Consider the following 18,777-nt stretch of genomic DNA (forward strand, 5'->3'; position numbering starts at 1 on the left):
CATACCCTCATACATCACAGTAATTTATTTGCATGTCAAGAAAGAATACTGCATGCCTGTGAAATCATCAGCAGACTCTACTTCCAGAACTTTCTCTTCCCCATACCTGGAAACATCCATATAAAGCAATGGCTAGACTAACCAAAGTTTGGCTGTTTCATGGAAAGTTCTATTTACTCTACAAAAACTAACTTTTAGAATGCAGACCATAAATGAGCATTGGGCATCATTCATCTGTGACTGTTCTATAGTTTTCCCTGGCCCCCAGCATTTAACTTTCACCTGAAAGCTAAGACAGTCTAACAACAGGAACTAAAGCACATTGAGACATTTTCCCTTTATAGAAAGGATATTTAGCCCCGGAGCTTCACTCTGAAAGATCTAAATACTCACCTGCAGCTGGGATATAGTTAATGGGTATCGGAATAATATCCAGGTAACTCCTTCACTGCAAGGTGGAATAGTAAGAGATCCTTCATAGACCCAGTAATCCCGCAGAAGAGGGTCTGCACAAATACATGGATATGTTACGAAAGTTGATGACTTAACACTTTAGCAGCAGTTTTCAAAATGGCAGTCAACTCACATACATTTCTCAAATGGAAGCCATTTTTAAGTTAGAGCCTCATATACAAATTCTCACACTACCACTTTTGAAAAAAATAATCAATGAAAACCGTAATTAATTCCCTTTACATTTACAGAGATTTCTATCAATGGCTCTATCATATGCCTTAATGTAGTTCAGAAACTATTACCCATTTTTCATAATAGCTAATTCATAGCTGACTTCTATTGAACTATGTGTCGAGTGTTCTTTGGAATAGTATATATCAATTCATTTAATCTTCTCAACAAATAAATGTGACATATTAGCCCCATTCCATTTTATATGGGAAAACTAAGTTATAGAGTGTTAGCAATTTATCCAAGATCACACAGCTACTAACTGGTGGAAGACTTGACCCTAAATAATGGTGGTGTTTTTAAACATTCTGTTGTAGCCATCTCTACATTGCTTCTTCAACAGCACATTACTAAAACCCTACTTCTGATCAGAGAAAATAGGTCACTTATTTGAACTCCTTAGCACTGCCTAAGAGAACTGGGGATTCAATAGAGACCAAGGTAAGTGTTCAATATGTGAGAAAAACTAGTTTGTGATAGAGCAGTTAAATGTGGAGAGAGGATACAATGTATCAACGTGATTGCTTTAGTTTGAAGCACTATGGAACAGCACATAATGTAAGCAGAGAAATGTGGAAAGCAAAACTATAACTCCACATTATATTCAGGATGTTTTATATATAATTATTACCCATGCATATGTACAATTAGAATATTTAAATGGTGATGCTGTAAGGGTGTAACCTTATAAAAGTAGACATGATGTTTATTTCATTCTAGCAATAAGGTGGTTGTCTTGGAAGTGTATCAGTTATTTGATGTTTGTGGGTTCTTTACACTGAGGTGGCCACTTTGCATTTTACAAATGATGTCACTGAGAAAGTTCTTTCTGGAATAAGGAAGCAGAGGCAAGGGTTTCCTAACATTCAAAGGCTTTCCTGCCTTATCAACAGTGATCTGAAATGGCACCTGGTCCAGAGAACAGAAATTCCAAAGACATTTTGTCAGCTAATTACAGATGCTTATGAACAATCAAGGAAACCGGGAAGGTTACACACAGTTAAAGTTCATTAATGGCTGTCAGATAAATGCTTACCTGGTAATAAAGTGTTAGGATTAAAGCATGGAATTGTTTTGGATTTTCCCTGGAAAAAGAAAACTTAATTCAGTCCACATTAATGTAAAGGTTATAGACATTTCGAATAAAAATTATTAAAACTAAAGGTCTCTACACTGAAGACTTTTCTGATGATCTTACCAGTTTCCAATATTAGTGAGTGGGCCACTCTTCTCAGTGGGGTGAAATAGACTGGATCCAGAAAAATATACCTTCTCTGCGTCTATAGCTGCTTGCTTTTGAATACAAACTTCATTTATAATGCCAGAATATGCAACTCGTGTCAACTGCCCCTCAGAAACATCTTTACTAAAATAGGTGCCAGAGGAAAAGCTATTAGAGGAAGTCTCATCCTCACTTCCTGGACTCCACCCTGGCTTCAGGAGGAGCCCTTTGGCTGCCTTCCAGAAGATGGGCTCTGAGGCCTTGGAGTCCCTCGCCCCCACCCCTGGTAAGATGTTTTCCTATACCTGAAGGCTTGGGTCATGCCATATTTAAGGTGAACTCCTGGGGATTTTCAACTCCACCCTTGGGACCTGTTACACCAATGTGAGCCAGTAGGCTTATCCTGGAAATATATAGATGCCTGGCTTGGCTCAGTGTTAGAGAAATAACAACAGGGCTTAAGAAGTCAGGGAAAATTGACTAAGCAATCCATGAAAAATGATCAGTCCCTGAAAATCTCTCTAGACACCAAGGATGTGAAAGTTCACACAGGTAACACATCATGCTGGGACAACTAGGGACCCCGAAGAAACACTAGGAAGCTTGGCTCCAGGTCCCCCTAGGCTTCAAGCCATGTTCCCTTCTCTGCCTTACCCTGTAATAAACCATAACTGTTAACTTTAGCAGTTTAGCCAGTCAGAGTCCCATATGTCCTTCTAGAGAGTTATCAAGCCTAGAGATGGCCACTGGGAATTCACGCAAAACCATTCTACATTCGTTTAAATAATGATTTACCTTGTATTGGATATCCTGAAGTATCTCAGTCACAGCCTTCAAGCCAACATGCTCCTTCCCTATCTGAAATACATAAAGCACAAACCACAAACACATTTTGGGGGCTTAGCTTTTGCCCAAAATAACTACAGGAAGCAAGGCTCCAGTCCACCTGAATGACCTTCCTGGGGACTAAATTACTTTTCTACTTATGCTCAGGCCAATAACTTAAGGTAACATGTTCCCAAGGCTTGAACAATATAATACCTGAGAATCTATCCAAATTCATGCTACTATAGATTTTTATCATTTACGGTGTCATAGGCAATATGCAAAACCATAAAGCTTCTATAGAAAAATAGCATAAGTGATTGTGAGTTAAAGGCATGCAATATGGGTCTAAACTCTTGCCCTCTTTAAAAGACAGACTCTCTCCAACTACCCTTGAAATGTGGTCTGTAAACCAAGCTGGCCTCAGACGTCCACCTGCCTCTGTCTCTGTCTCCTACATGCTAGAAGTAAATCACTGCATCACTATGCCCAGAGTTTTCACTTTTATTTATTTACCTATTTTGCCCTGTATTATTGCTTTTGATGGTTATACAGCATTGCCATAAAAATTTCATCAAAGTTGAAAATTTTCATTAACTCAGAAGTGCACATATTGTTTTAAATGTCAATATCACAATTAATTAATTAATTAATTAATTATCGCTGATCACTATTCAATAGCCTCCTCATTATTTCCAAAGCTTTCATTCATTCATATATATATGTATGTATGTATATATACATATACATGTATATATACATATATGTGTGTATATATGTACTTATTTATATATTTTATAATATATTTTATATTGTTTATAAAATATCTATTTCTACTTTATACGTTTGTGTGCGTGTGCAAATATTCAAAAAAACTGATACTTGAAATAAGTTTCCGAATCTTATGTCCTCGTCTTTGTAGATACCTAGTGACACCTGATTGCCGCTTTCAGCCTCCCTCCAGTGGCCCTGACAAGAACGAGGAAGAGCAGGGCTCAGGCATCACCTCAGACAGACAGGCACTGTCGTGCTAGGCTTTTGCTCTTTACAACTATGTCTGCAGAACGACCTGTAAGAAGCTAGAGTAGCTGTCAAGATTCTCACCTGTTTCTCCTAACGTTAACGGTGAAATGTGTGAGAGAAAGAGGAACTGAAGTAACTGAAGAATGGCCAGTCAGCTCAATGTAATCAAACCCTTCCCTGAGACGAGCTCTAAAACCAGACAATAAAATGTCTAGAGTTTAAGGAAGCGAGCCTCCAATGAAGTGCTTCCTTTTATAAGTTGCCCTTGGTCACCTCTTTACAGCAATAAAACAATAACTAAGACAATATCACTACATTTTATAGAAACAAATTCAAAGCGTAAAATAAACTTGTAAATATGTGCATGAAAGCAAAGCCAGCATCTCAACCAGGAGCCTTCCCTGATCTTCAGGAGAAACAGTGTCTCCTTAGTTTCATTTTAGGAGGAGGTAGCGCTTAGAGGCATGAACGTCTAACTGGGATCAATTTTCCCTTATGAATCTCCTGTCAGATCATAACCTCTGAGAAAAGTCCACATCAGAACATTGTAAAGCCAGACAACTTAGTGGTCCAGCGGTGAGGTCTCACACACGGCACTGACCAGCCCGCTTCTGTTTCTGACTCTACCACATTTAAGCTCTGTGATCTCAGACTGGTTACTTTACCCTCTATATCCTCCTTGCTGCCATTGTGAGATTTTCAGCACTAAGAGGCCACTCTTTCTGATCAAGCCTCCACACTCAACCAGCCCTCTCTTCTTCTGTTCTCTCCTTTCACTGTATTAGCAGCCAACATACTCAGTCCCCTTGATTCATCCTTTCTCATTAAACTGAATGACATCTTTCTACCACTCTCTAGTCTCCTGCCCCCTTTATCCTCCTAAATCACGTGCTCTCCAATTGATCATTGCAACAATCTATATCCTTCCTCCTACGCGGGTGGAGAACAATACCTCACATGCTGTCCCACCCAATCCATGACATCCTGCCTTAAGTGAGTTTGCCACACAGACTCTTTATTATCTCTGTCTCGGGGCTGTTTCAAAGACAAACCCTACACTCAGATTCCTCTTACTCTATAATACTGCACTGCATGTCTTGGAATAATGAAGGACCCCAAACTTGAGCTTCCCTAACACCTTGCCCTCTCCTCGACTAGGAAGGAGGTTGCTCTGTGAGCCCTTAACTCCAAGTAACCTAGGCAGACTTCCTCCACTCCACGCCCTCCCTTCTCCTTTAAGATGCCTCTGCATGAACTGTCCCCTCTCTTCTCCATATTTTTAAACTGTGTCTGTGCTAGATCTCAGATGTCAAACCCGCCATTGATTCTGCTCCTCCGGCCTTCTTTTCTTTGAGTCAAGCCTTTAGAAATCACTGTCACTGACCCCATTTCCTCCACTTCCTCCTCTGGGGCTCCACTGCTGTGGCCAGGGCACCAGCTTAGGATGTAGAGACTTTGTCCCCTTTCTCTTCTATTTCCCCTGACACTCATCAGCTATAACTGAGTCTTTCCTCAGAGCAAATGCATGGAGGTGAGAGTACCTGCATGTTCTGGGGCTTTCTGTGACCACAAGGCTTGCTCCTGGAAACACAGGACTGGTCCCAGAAGGCTAAGTTTACAACCCAGACCCCCCTTAGTCCTCAGACCATTATACATATGGAGCATCAGACAGTGGTAACAATAAACAACCATACCTAATAAAACTCCAAATCCACCAAGTACCAAGTCTGAAGATGAAGCTGTTCCCATCTCCACAAGCAGCATCTTGTTTATTTGTATTCCTGCATTTATTATCTTTATTCTTTCTTTTATTGGATTTTTTTTAGATTTTAAATGTTATCCCTTTCCTGAATGCAATGTCTTTCACTGCCTCAACTTTGCCAACTTCATACTCACTCACTGTTCCAGGTACAGAAAAAGGTGTTTCTACGTTATTTCTTCAATACACTGAAAATTAAAAATATCTTCTGTCAACAATTTGACGTTTCTTTCTACCTATATAATAGCTGCAAAACTAAAGGAATATTGAGCTTTGCCTATGTAAACATGAGGTAGAGTGTGTGGAGAGAATTTCAATTAAAAATGCAAGGATGTGTTTTAATTCTGTCCATGGGCTTCAGATGCTCTTCTTCTGCGAGCTGCTAAAATTCCCAAGGACTCTCACATCCAATCAGTCTTTGATCATACCATGAAGCCAAGGATGAAGTTTAAAACTCACCTTGGGATAACTTTGAAATCTCTACTTCACAGCACATGATTCCATTTTTATGTGTTTGCGAAACTGTGCTAAGGTTTCTGCCACCACAGAGCTCAACAACCACTTAGACTGGCTAAATCTGCCATGATTTCCACCAGTTTTCATTTTAGCATTGTTTTCTATAAAGCATTTCAAATCATCTTAGAGTGAAAATTATTAATAACCAAAAGACAAGGTGATTCACTACATGATTATATTATTGATTGATTTTTCTTAGATTTTGTACTAAGCCTGAGTCTAAAAAATTTTTTCTGAAATTCTTTTTCCTAAATAAAATGAAGTCTGACTTCAGGAGACATTTTCCAAGTTGTTTCTCCACAGGCCCCAGATACCACTCTGAAGGAAACATCGGATAAATAAATGAACTGTTTTATACAAGAAATACATCTCAACTCTTGGGAACTGACTGTCAAATTATCAGTGTTTGTATGTGTTAAATTTGACCTCTAAGCAATAAAATTGAGAGTTTAAGATATATTCCACAGAATGACTACAGGAAAACAGCTCTAAACAATGTCACCTCACAGCAGAAGATTTACCTGGACGAACAGTGCAATGATGACAATGCCGTGGGGTTTCCCAACCGCCTCATCGATGCTGCCAAACAGCGTGGAATTCCAGTGGATCAGGTGGAGCTGAGGGCACAAGACAGACCGGCCGCATCACTTAACACACTACTCAGAAAAGCAGGCAGTGTCTATCCTACCCGCAGAATCTACACAGTATTAAGAGTAAAAGAGGAGGGGGGGGTTGGGGATTTAGCTCAGTGGTAGAGCGCTTGCCTAGCAAGCTCAAGGCCCTGGGTTCGGTCCCCAGCTCTGAAAATAAGAAAAAAGAAAAAAAAAGAGTAAAAGGGGGGATCACAACCCTTTTCCATAAGCAGACTACTGCCCCAAGAGAAGCTGTCTCTAAGAGCCCTTCCTATTGCTGTGTCGCTCAATGTGACTCAGGGACGATTTCACAGTGGTTGAGCATCTTTCTTTAAATCTTGGCCCTGTGGGTTGCAACAGATCAAAACTACAGGTCTAAAGACAAACAGTATTCCTCCTTGGAAGGACTGAGGAAGGGTGTGTGGCTCAGTGGTGGACTGGTAGCACGCTTCAACCCTTGCACCAACGGAGTGGGGAGGACTTGGATTAGGACCCGCATCACTGTCCAACCATTTCCAGTAACAAATCTTAAACCACTCTCAAAATCTGGTAAACGATCTTCACCATCTGAGAATACCCAGAAACAGCAAACTGCTGGGTGTGGGAGGGGGCTTTTTTTTTTTTAAGAGCTATCATAAAGTAATGAAGGCAGACGCACATTTCTGGATACCTGTTCTTTTCTAATAAGAGACAAAAAGGGAGCGGATCCAGGTGAGGAGGAACCGGGAGGAATTGAGGGAGAGGAACCTATAATCGGGATACACTGTATGAGAAAAGAGTGCATTCTTGAAAAATTAAAAAATCAACTGACCACTAGAGGGAGGAAACAAAGTCAGTAATGGACTGAGGAACCGAGGCCAGGCTGCGCAACCACACTGGGGCTGTTAAGTGTCAAGTATTAAATATTGAGGCACTGTCTTTCTGAATGCAGCCTCAGGTCACCTCCCAATCAATAAGAAAATGATGAATATTGGATGTAACAATGGCTGCCCTCCGAGGTACAGATTCTGGCTACTGACTCCTGCTTATCAACAAAGCTCTGAGCCCTCCATCAGAAGGGATTTTATTCATTATATCACAGACTTTAAAAGAGATTTTCTGCCCATAACTAGATTATGGGGCACTTTTTTCCAGAAATGAAATATTAATAAATGTTTTTTAATTGGATTTATTTCTTTATTTACATTTCAAATGTTATTCCCTTTCCTGGTTTCCTGTCCATAACCCCATCCCCTCCCCCTCCCCAATAAGGGTATAGCCCCCACCCCCCTTCCTCGATATTCCCCTGCACTGAGGGTCCAACCTTGGCATGACCAAGGGTTTCCCCTTCCACTGGTGCCCAACAAGGCTATCCTCTGCTACATATGCAGTTGGAGCCCTGGGTCAGTTCATGTATAGTCTTTGGGTAGTGCTTAGTCCCTGGAAGCTTGGTTGGTTGGGATTGTTGTTCTTATGGGGTTGCAAGCCCCTTCAGCTCTTTCAATCTTTTCTCTAATTCCTCCAATGAGGGTTCCGTTCTCAGTTCAGTGGTTTGCTGCTGGCATTCGCTTCTGTATTTGACATGCTCTGGCTGAGCCTCTCAGGAAAAACCTATATCCAGTTCCTGTCAGCATGCACTTCTTAGCTTCATAAATCTTATCTAGTTTTGGTGTCTGTATATATACGGGCCATATGTGGGACAGGCTCTGAATGGCTGTTCCTTCAGTCTCTGCTCTAAACTTTGCCTCCATATCCCCTCCTATGAATATTTTTGTACCCCTTTTAAGAAGGAGTGAAACATCCTCACTTTGGTCATCCTTCTTCTTGAGTTTCATGTGGTCTGTGGATTGCATCGAGCTTTTGGGCTAATAGCCACTTATCAATGAGTGCATACCATGTGTGTTTTTCTGTGATTGGGTTACCTCACTCAGGATGATATTTTCCAGTTCCAACCATTTGCCTATGAATTCATAAAGTCATTGTTTTTGATAGCTGAGTAATATTCCATTGTGTAGATGTACATTTTCTGTATCCATTCCTCTGTTGAAGGGCATCTGGGTTCTTTCCAGCTTCTGGCTACTATAAATAAGGCTGCTATGAACATAGTGGAGCACATGTCTTTATTGTATGTTGGGGCATCTTTTGGGTATATGCCCAAGAAAGGTATAGCTGGATCCTCAGGCAGTTCAATGTCCAATTTTCTGAGGAAACTCCAGACTGATTTCCAGAGTGGTTGTACCAGTCTGCAATCCCACCAACAATGGAGGAGTGTTCCTCTTTCTTCACATTCTGCTGTCACCTGAGTTTTTGATCTTAGCCATTCTGACTGGTGTGAGGTGGAATCTCAGGGTTGTTTTGACTTGCATTTCCCTGTTTTTAAAGCATGACATTCTGTTTTCGGTTTGTTCGGCGTGTGGTTTGATACTCTTCCTAGTTCAGCTCAGCTCAGAATCATCGCTCACACCTGCCCCTCAGAAATTTGCAAATCCCTTTAAGCACTTTAACAACCTTGAGGTTCCCTGCTCTCTATGTGTGTGTAGCGCATGGAGGCTGCTTCAAGAACAGCACACGGAGTGGGTAAAGGAGGACTTTCTAGTAAAGGAGCCCAACAAAACCACACAAACAAGACCAGCTTATAATTTGTCACAGTGATACGTAGTGAAGATGGCACTGTGCCTCTGTGTTCTTCCTCCCAGCTTCCCTTAACGACAATGTAATCGTGACTAGAATGTCAGTCAGAGCACCCAGCCAGGACAGCTCAGAACTGTCAAAACCATTGAGGAGAAAATGAGAAAATGTCACAGACAAGAGAAGCTGAAGAACAAAGGAGCACTAACAGTGATAAGATTTCATAAATGGGATTTAGAGACAGAAGGAAATTCCATTAAATTAAGGAAACGTGAGTGAGATATAGACTTACTAATGCATCTGTTAGCACACTAATTCTAACGGATATGTATCCATAGGAGAAAATCGCTATGCGGCACACAGAAATTTTTTGTATTATGTTCATTATTTTTCTGGAAATCTCAAACTGTTGTAAAAATGGCGATTTTTTTTGTTTCCCTTAAGGGGAAATAAGGGAAACCCTAGCAGCTCAGCCATCCCAAGATAAAATGAACAGCAGCTCTCTGTGTCTCCAAATGTCTAGCACGATAATGCAAACTAAGAGTGGCAAGAAAATCGCTACCACCTGTTCTTTGTCCAGAGACCCGATGGCTCAAAGCCAAGAAAGACTGTCATCTCTGAGTCGAAAAGAATCCCAAACTCTGACAACAAACGACCATTCCGGTCTTGAGACTTTATCTTCTCCAGAAGATGTATATTTCCGCTTACGGGAAGTAGACAATAGAGTCCATTTCCCCCATGAAAGAGATTAGATGGCTAACTCAAGTTCCAAGCCAGTTTCCGACACATCCTGGGAGCTGACCAGCCTGGGGTTGCACCCACAGCTGTCACCAGATGCGTGATCTGCGGGCACAGCACACTGCCCTCTTGCTGCTTCTCAATTCTAGGCTTGCTCTGGTCCTTGAGGGCCTTCCTGCTCCATCTATACTCCACCTATGAGGTACACTGTCACAGCAAGGCTGAAGCAATAGAAACTCACTTTCTCAAAGTTCCAGAGGCTGGAAATGGGAGAATGAGGTGCTGGCAAAGTTGTCTCCATGTGACGTTTCTAACCCTGGCTTGAAGATGACCGTCTCTGTGATGTCACATGGTATCCCCCACATGTATGTCTATGTCATAATCAATAAGAACACAGTTATGCTGAATGAGGGTCTGCGCATAAGAGTCCTTCCCTAATTTCCCCTATAAAGATGTGATTTCCAAATACACTCATAACCGCTCTCATGAACGGGCATCAATATTGGACTTTGGAAGGACACAATTCTGTTCATAGCCTGGTTCATATATCTCACCTGAGGTAAGCAAGCTCAGTGTAGCTGCAACCAACCAATGTAAGTCACAAGCATCATGCCTGCCCTGAGTAGTCATCATGTGTGCTATTTCCAGCTTATGAACTATGTCCTAGACAGTCATATGGAGCTCAATGATCCGACCTTGATACTGTCACCACAAGGAAAGTGCCTGAAAGCTTTATTGCCACTTGAGATTAACCTAGTAACGACAACGTGTGAAGCCAGTTTTCACTCTCTAAGGTCCCTCCTCTCACCCAAATCGTGGAGATCCATCAGTTTGCCTGCACACTTTTGGTCACACTTCTCTCTGTAAGTATTACTCCATCTGTCTGACACTTCAATCTCCAGCACCTTCCACCTCTGGCAGCCAGGTTTCCTCATGGGATTTTCCCAGAACTCTCGTCTTTCCTTATTATCATAGCACAATTTGTTTGCATCTCAACCTCTTGATTTATTCAAATTATCTTTGTTCTCCCCAACCCCTCCTTTATTCCTATAATTTTAGCAGATCCTCCTTAGAGTGATGTCAGTTCAATTACCTGAATCAAAGTCATAGACGTAGGAAGATCATCAAGGCATATGAAGAGCTAGAATACCTTTGTGGGGATTTAAGTCTGGCAATGATACAAGGGATGAAAGGCAAGGGAGTCACACTGCAAGCTGCTTCAGATTTTGTCATAGCTCTGATAGGGAATCACTAGAGTTTCCACCATAGTCATTGTTATAATTTACCATTTTTATTCATTAGTTATTGGTACTCTGTACTGTGCCAGTTTCAGCCATCTGTATGAGGTCTCAGAACAAATACCCTCCCCAGATAAAGAGACTCCGATAATATAAGAACAAACAAATCCAATGTTTTGTAAAATGCATGTGTATTATGCCTCATTCTGAGGGAGGTATTCAACAAAGGCATAAGGAGAGATATAGATTTGATTGAAATCCACACACTGAGGCTATATAGTTCACAAAGGGATAAAACGCCTGAAAAGGGGGGTGATGCAACTTTTCCCCCATTGCCTTAAGAAATGGCTTCTGAGAATCCCAAGGAGATAGCTATTGTGAGGTGAAGGGTCTCAGTGGATAGACTTCAAAGGTAGGCAGGGCAAGCAGTGCAGACTGACTGGGGATGTGTCTGGCTACTACAAGGACAGAGGAAGAAGCTGCGACCTGAGCGATGCAACTCTTGACCCTCAGAGGCAACGCACTCTCACTGACCTCAGCTGGGAATCATAGGTCTGAGAGTCTCCTTTCAGTCCATGAACTTCACAGGTCACTACCTCCTTTGAGCATCAGGCTCTCTGTAACCTAAAGGGCACTGTACTTCTCAAGCTCAGTTCATTCACACCTCTGGGTCTTGTCATGTGCCCTCTCCTCCCATATGCCAATCCCATTTTGCTGGCATCAGCATTGGTTAAATGGAGCTGCAAGGCCACTGACATGGGAAGATGATGTCTGAGGACAGAGAGCAGTTTTCCCAGTTTGCAGTGCAGGCTGAGTGTAGCAAGGCTCTTGGCTACTGCTGAGCGCTAGATGGCTTGTTACTATATCCACTGACAGGCTTTAGATAGTCCACCGTGCATGATTACATAACTTTCAAAGGACAGAGGAATAAAGATGGCCCCCTAGGCCAGGAGGCAGCTGTCCCTACTCCATGAGGAACATAGACAGTCTTTGCCTTGAAAATATAAACCACAGTGGGTAGTCGAGGGCTGCCTCGTACGGACTGAACACAAACTCTTACTACAGCTACCAAACTCCTTCAGTGAGTTGAAGGTTGGCTTTCTCCTAGCCCAGGTAGGTCAGAGGAGTGGTAAAGCTCTTCTCTGACATTCAAGCTCTGCCCTCCTCACTTGTCACAACTATTTCCCACTGACTTAGGCCTCAGGAAGAGACTTAAGGCTACAATGATCAAGCCTATCAGGGGTGCTGGATAACCAGGTTGCAAGCCAACACTAACACAACAGACCACGGGCTGTTACATACATTCATGGTAACACACCCTCTCCTGGTTTCAGAGAAAACCCTTGACTACGTTTTCACTAGAGAGCTCACAGACTCTAATTTCCTGTCATTGATTATGGGACTTTACCGTTAGTCCCTGGAATACATTCATCTTAATCTACGTAGCCACAGTAGCAGATAAACCTGTCCACAGTTGTGAACCTCTGACGCACCACGGTCAGACAGCCATTTGCTTGTCACTGAGGAAAGTAAGTCTGAAGATTTCATGGTGGCTTAACAGGAAACTGTCTTCAAGATAAACGGGGTTTATTGTTAACATAAATAGCACGACAGCATTAAGGGACAAAAGAATGAATCATGAGACTGGAAAAAGTTGTAAAATCTGAGAAGGCCCCCATGACTCACCAGTCTCCCCAGTCCCAGAACTCCTGTGTGTCTTCTGGAGTCTCCTGTCTGCAAACACGTAGTGGCATTTCCTTTCAGTTGTCTTCTTATTACCACAAACAAAAGGGTTCTAGAACTGACACGGAATCCTGTCCGAGGTGCACTCTGGTTGACACTGAGCAGCACGCCGCACCTCCCAGGCCCACACACCAGCCCTTATCTCTGTTCACCAACGCCTTTCCTGCCTCTACCCATTTGTGTTTCGGAGTCCCACTAATCTCTCTGGAGGCCAGCTTTCACATTTCCTCTCTTCAAAATCTCTAATTGCCTCTATTTCCTACTCCAAACAGACTTAAATGTCCCTAATCCCTTCCTTCCCCCATTTAACCATCAGTGCTCAAGGCAAGGGTGACCCAGACTCCTCAGAACTGCTCCATGCTATTCCCTTTAACCCACTTCACACAAATCCTCTCTACCCTCTGGCCTTACTCTACATCTGATAGAAAAAGTCTGGAGAAGGAGGTGAGCTGTAAGACAAGAGGGCAGGGAGGTAGAAATATGGATGAGAAGCTAAGCTATTAGAATGACAGGAGGAGGAGGAGGAGGGAGAGGAGGAGGAGGGGGAGGAGGAGGAGGGGGAGGAGGAGGGAGGGGAGGAGGAAGAGGAGGAGAAGAAGGTGGTGGTGGTTAGAATTCCCATCAATAAGCCATCCAAAGTAAGATGAGTTCACTTTTAGACTGTGCTTTCCGACGTGAACTTGGTGCTCTGTTCAAGACAGAATCAGAACTAGAGCCACTCGAAGAGAGCAGACTACACATGTCCCCAGTGAGTAGTGTGACTTTGGGAGGTGGCTAGAAACTTTAGAAGTTTGACCCTAGCCGTCGAAAGTGGGTTACCAGCACTTGCCATTGAGGATCACAGCCTCCTCCTTTCCCTCCTGGCCACCTCAGGGTGAAGAACCTCCTCTCACAAGCTCCTGCTGCCAGGATGCCCTACCCAAGTGTACACAATCAAATGACCATGGATAGAGGCCTTTGAAGACACAATGCAAGATAAGTCTTGCCTGAGAGGCTGTTTCTTGCTTCTTGGTATTTGGTCACAGCAAGAATAAAACTCATTCTCAGACTGTGGGCCTAAGATAGATGACAGAAACAAGGACTGACCTTGGAAAGGGCTGAGATGAGAAAACAGGCCTACAGTTAAGTTTCTGGAGGAGCTCAAAAGACTCCAGACTTCTGTTAGCACAAATGAGAAGAGTTTTTCAGAAGAACGTGGCCATGACCATGTCAAGAGCTACAGAGAACGTGGGGAGGAGGCCTGTACATGCCTTTTTTTTTTTTTTAAGTTATGAAGAAGCTTTCGGAGACAAAGGCAGAATGTGAAGGCATCCACCAACATAAGACAAGGCCACTCACCCCAGGAAGTGGGCAGGCTTGCCAGAAAACAGGCACTAAAAGTGCTAAATGACTGAACCTGGAAAATCAGCACTCCTGAATTTAAGCAAAATTCTCCTTGGACCTTCAATCTTCTTCTCATGTCTTCTTTTAGTAGTCTGGAGGAAAGCCTAAGGGTATCAAACAAGCTCCTGATATTTTAATAATCAAGCATTCACGGTGACCTCTGAATAGACTTAATTGAATCTGGAAAAGATCTTCCTCCCCAATAGGAGTCATGAAGTGCTTTCATCTGAGCTAGGCTACCACACCACCTGCCCAGAGAACTCCAACATCAGGTCCTGCTGTGTGTCCTGGGTTTGTCCCGCTGCCTTCCTTGATGCCAAAAGAAGCCAGCAGTGGAAAGTGAGATAGTCTCAGGCAGGCAGCCTGACAATCTCAGAAGCTGAGTATCTCTTAACCTGTTCTTTCCTAGGTCCCCAAGCATGAGTTTATGAAGCATCTGGAGGAGCCACAGTTTTTATTTTCCATGGTGCTAGGGATCAAACCCAAAGCCTTATACGTGTTAGGCCTGCTGGGTTACAATTTTTAAGAAAGAAAAAAAAATGTCCTTGTGAAATCAGAGACTGAAAGACAAAATGGTGTTAAGTACTGGACTAAAACAAAACAAAACAAAACAAAACAAAACAAAAAACCAGATTGGGCTATTGAGTAACAGGCAAGAGTTAAGCAGCGTTCACTTCTGAATTTAGTGCTGCCCTTTAAGATTCACTATCATTATATGACGTGACTGTTATCCAAGAGGACATCTCACGGTGTAGACAATTGTTACTATGATGCATAAGACAGAAAATGAGTTATTAGAAATTCTCTCTCTACGTGACATCCACTGGTCATGGTTGCCTAAATGTAGTGAGGAACCAGGTCACACAGGTAATCAAGAATCAGAAGGCAATGGCAGAGAATAGCCAAACAGTATTTGTAGTATTCTTAGGGCTAAGAATCTACCAGTTCAAAGATTGTCTATGTAATTCATAAGAGACTTTCCTTTGGAGCAGCAAGCTTTCCTCTATGAACCCTGACTTCCTTTTGTCCCCTTGCATATTGCTGCCGTGTTAGGAACAGGACATTGTCAAACCAGTGGGCTCTTTCCCAAAGTGAAGGATCAGGTAGGAAATTAACCAGGAAAGGTTCAAGAAGTCTTACGGAAACATCATGTGAGTCAAAACAATGAAAAAGTAGGACATTTAAAAACATTTTGCATTTCCCATAAAATTAAAAAAACCTAAAACTTATTTTAAAAAAAATGAAAAGTTCTGACAGTTAAAATGGTTTAAATGGTGCATAAACTGAGTATGCTGGCACACACCTTGAATCCCAGCACACAGGCAACAGATCAAGCAGATCTCTCTGAGTTCAAGACTAGTCTGGACAACATAGCAAGTTCCAGCACAGCCAGGGCTACATAATAAGATCCTGTCTCAGAGAAAAAATAAAGTATATAAGTATACAAGGAAATTTGATTGTGTGGTGCTCTCCTTTTTTTTCCAGGAAATCGCCTGTTACTTCACAAAGTTGGGTTATGGATGTAATTGATCTGCTGTGATTTAATCTACACTGTACTTATTTTGTACAGTAAAGACGGCATGTCACATAGATTAGGTCTGTTAATTTGTTACTTTCTCATGGGTGACATAAGCCACACTTGACCAAGAAGCTCGAATGGTTCAATGGCTGTGCTCCTCCAAGCATTTACTGAACACCCACATTACCGAGTGTCTGAGTGTCCATGCCTTTCAGAAACATGAAGACTTCAAGACTCTTTATTATAAAGACCCAAGGTGTACATAAATAAAAATCGGATTATTTACAGCACAATGGAGGAGTGGAAGGAGGAGCTTGGAAGGAAAGACCAGGATGTTGCAGTCTCTCTGTATTACATCGACCATTCCTTACTCCCTTACTCGCATCTTTATAATGGCAGATTCTACCACGACCACTGCTGCACTTTGTCTCTGTCGAGAACATGCAGAAGTTTAAAACCCACTGTGTCAGCTGTGGGGCGGTGAGGCCTCTGAACGAGATCTAGGTCTTTAAGAAGCCTGTCTGTTTTTCTTCAGACTGCACTAACTCCTGCTGTTAAGTGTTATTGTTTTCTTCAGGGGTCTTAGTTTCCATAAGAATGACCATTGCATAGGGGACGATGTCATGCCTGTGCTTTTTACCTGGGTCCACTTGCCCTCCTGATTCTGCTACCATGAACAACAGAAAGCACTCACAAGCATCCAGTGTGGGCTCTCGGGACCTCCCAGGTACAATGCATGGATAAACCTTTTATGACAATCTACCTCTATATCAATACCTTGTGTGTCATCCTTCATATCAGATCTCTACATTATGATTCATAACAAGAGCAAAATTACAGTTACAAAGTAGCAACAAAATAATGTTATGGTTGGGGGTCAGCACAACATGGGGAACTGTATTAAAGGATCAAAGCATTAAGGAGGTCGAGAACCACTGCTAGATAGACACATGGTATTATCTCCACCCTTGAGAGTCAATACAGTTGGTTTTCTGTAATAGTCTGTGAATGGTGCAAAGAAAGGTTTCCTGAATGAGGGGTAGGTGGAACACTTATTTGTGAGACTAAAAATGAGTATTTAGAATGCAATCAAGGATTGTCATGATTTAGTAAAGTGACAGTAGTAAGTTCTCTAGCAGCCATGGCCCCCAGTAATTAGCTAGGCTCTCACATTAGGCATGATTTCCTCCCTGTTGAGCAGGCCTAAGCCCAAATATCACTGAGGAATGAAAGCATCTATTGTGCCCTTATGGTTACAGTGTCACGCTGATGGTTGTTGTCACTCATAAGTGTCGCATCTGGTTAGGACTTTTAAAAAGCAAGTAATTGTGGGGTGCAGAGCCCCAACTTATACATCTACAATACAACTCCTGTGCCCACGGCTTAGGAAACATCTTGGGAGACCGGGCAAAATAATCGTAAGACCCAGGAGACCAGGAAATCTACTGTGAGGTTGAATGTTCTAGAAATATCAGAAAAACTACATACGTGAAGTCTCACCAAATTGGCTGCCTGAACATTATCAGAACAAGAACAACCCAACTGCCATGCCAATGGGGAAGGGGGAAAGCTCACATACAAGGCTAGTCCAGATTATCTTTCCCATGGCACCATTTCAACTCATTTATTTCCTTAACATCCAAATAATAACTAATATTGCTTTCCACTATTCAGAGCCATGTCACCAGGATCTCTCATAACTTCAAGTGCCTCCCAAACGAGGACTGAGAACCAAGTAAAGGCAGAGTAGAGCATCAGGGCCAAACTTTACAAAATGCTGGTCTGCCAGAACCAGCCTTCAAGCCAACTGCAAAAGTCAGCTGTTAATGTCAAGCGCTTGTCAATATTCTCACAAGAAAGACACTCATTTCCGGGACAAAAGAAAACCTGTCCTTTTCCTGACAGAAACACTTGTCCGACCTTTCTCCAAAGCACCTGTTGACACACTGGGACATTCTATCACTAACTAAAAAAAGATCTTTAGTCCATCTCAACCTTTGTCGTCCTCTTTGTAAGGAACTACCCTCTCAGCATCATTTGAACACGTGACTATCTTCTTCTCACCTTAAATGAAAAGAGCAAACTACTCTCTAGACCTCACACATCCGCCCACTGCCTGGTCTTCCCAGCAGATTTTCTTTTTCTTACACACATCTCTGTTGACCATCCTCAGCCCTCCCCGATCATTTCTTCTGTGAAACCCCACAATCCATTTTTCATTGCTACCACTCTATACAGCAGCTCACCCAGGGACTGTCCTCTGCTGTGTCACAGGGAGTCCTTGTCATCCTTGCAGCATCTGCTGTCCCCATCCCTACTCTCTCATCCTCCCTGTCTGTGGGCTACATGTATGTACATACTCCCACATCCCTCTGCCTCCAGTTCCTCTAAGTCCTTGCCTCTGGCTCCACTGGTTCTGTCCAGGTTCCATCTTCAGACTCTGTCCTTTCCTTCCCTTCATACATTGTTGGTGGGTAATCTTATCTACTCCGCCACCCTAACTATCACCTAGATGCCTTGATTCTAAAATCAACATCTTCCACCCAGACTCTTGAGTCTCTGTGTTAAGCTGCCTAGTAAAAGCCCTCCTGCAGGATATTTTCACATTGGTGTATCACAACCCTCACTGATTCACAACCTGAGTTGTTTCTTATTTCTCAATTCTAATGATATAACCCAAACCAGGAATCTGCTCCAACACGTCCTTTCTACGCACAGCCAAGAGTTACATCTTACCTTTCACTTCCACGAAGCTCCCAATGACTTGATTTATATCAACTATTTCAAGTTGTTGCCAATGTGAGCTATTTTATAGTACCAGGGATGCATATAAAGTAACTCTAACTGGATTCCAAAACCTAACAAGATTTTATTTTTCTGTGAAC

General features: G+C 42.5%; 1 protein-coding gene across 2 annotated transcripts in view; it reads right to left on the reverse strand.

Annotated features, from left to right (window-relative positions):
• Nucleotides 1-18,777, reverse strand: part of Ca8 (carbonic anhydrase 8) — a 97,046-nt gene that overhangs the window by 42,314 nt on the left and 35,955 nt on the right. The window contains exons 1-5 of one of the 2 annotated variants that reach the window (XM_087547837.1): nt 10,251-10,682; nt 6,554-6,649; nt 2,705-2,767; nt 1,724-1,772; nt 394-506 (exon numbers count right to left, since the gene is read on the reverse strand). In XM_087547837.1, coding sequence (XP_087403963.1) covers nt 394-506; nt 1,724-1,772; nt 2,705-2,767; nt 6,554-6,649; nt 10,251-10,310 — 381 coding nt within the window. In that variant the 5' untranslated portion in view covers nt 10,311-10,682. Of the gene's footprint in view, nt 1-393; nt 507-1,723; nt 1,773-2,704; nt 2,768-6,553; nt 6,650-10,250; nt 10,683-18,777 lie in introns of those variants that run through there. The other variant, NM_001009662.1, reaches the window with a different exon arrangement.

The sequence above is a fragment of the Rattus norvegicus genome, chromosome 5 (assembly GCF_021556685.1).
Source record: "Rattus norvegicus strain SHRSP/BbbUtx chromosome 5, alternate assembly SHRSP_T2T, whole genome shotgun sequence".
Lineage (NCBI taxonomy): Eukaryota > Metazoa > Chordata > Mammalia > Rodentia > Muridae > Rattus > Rattus norvegicus.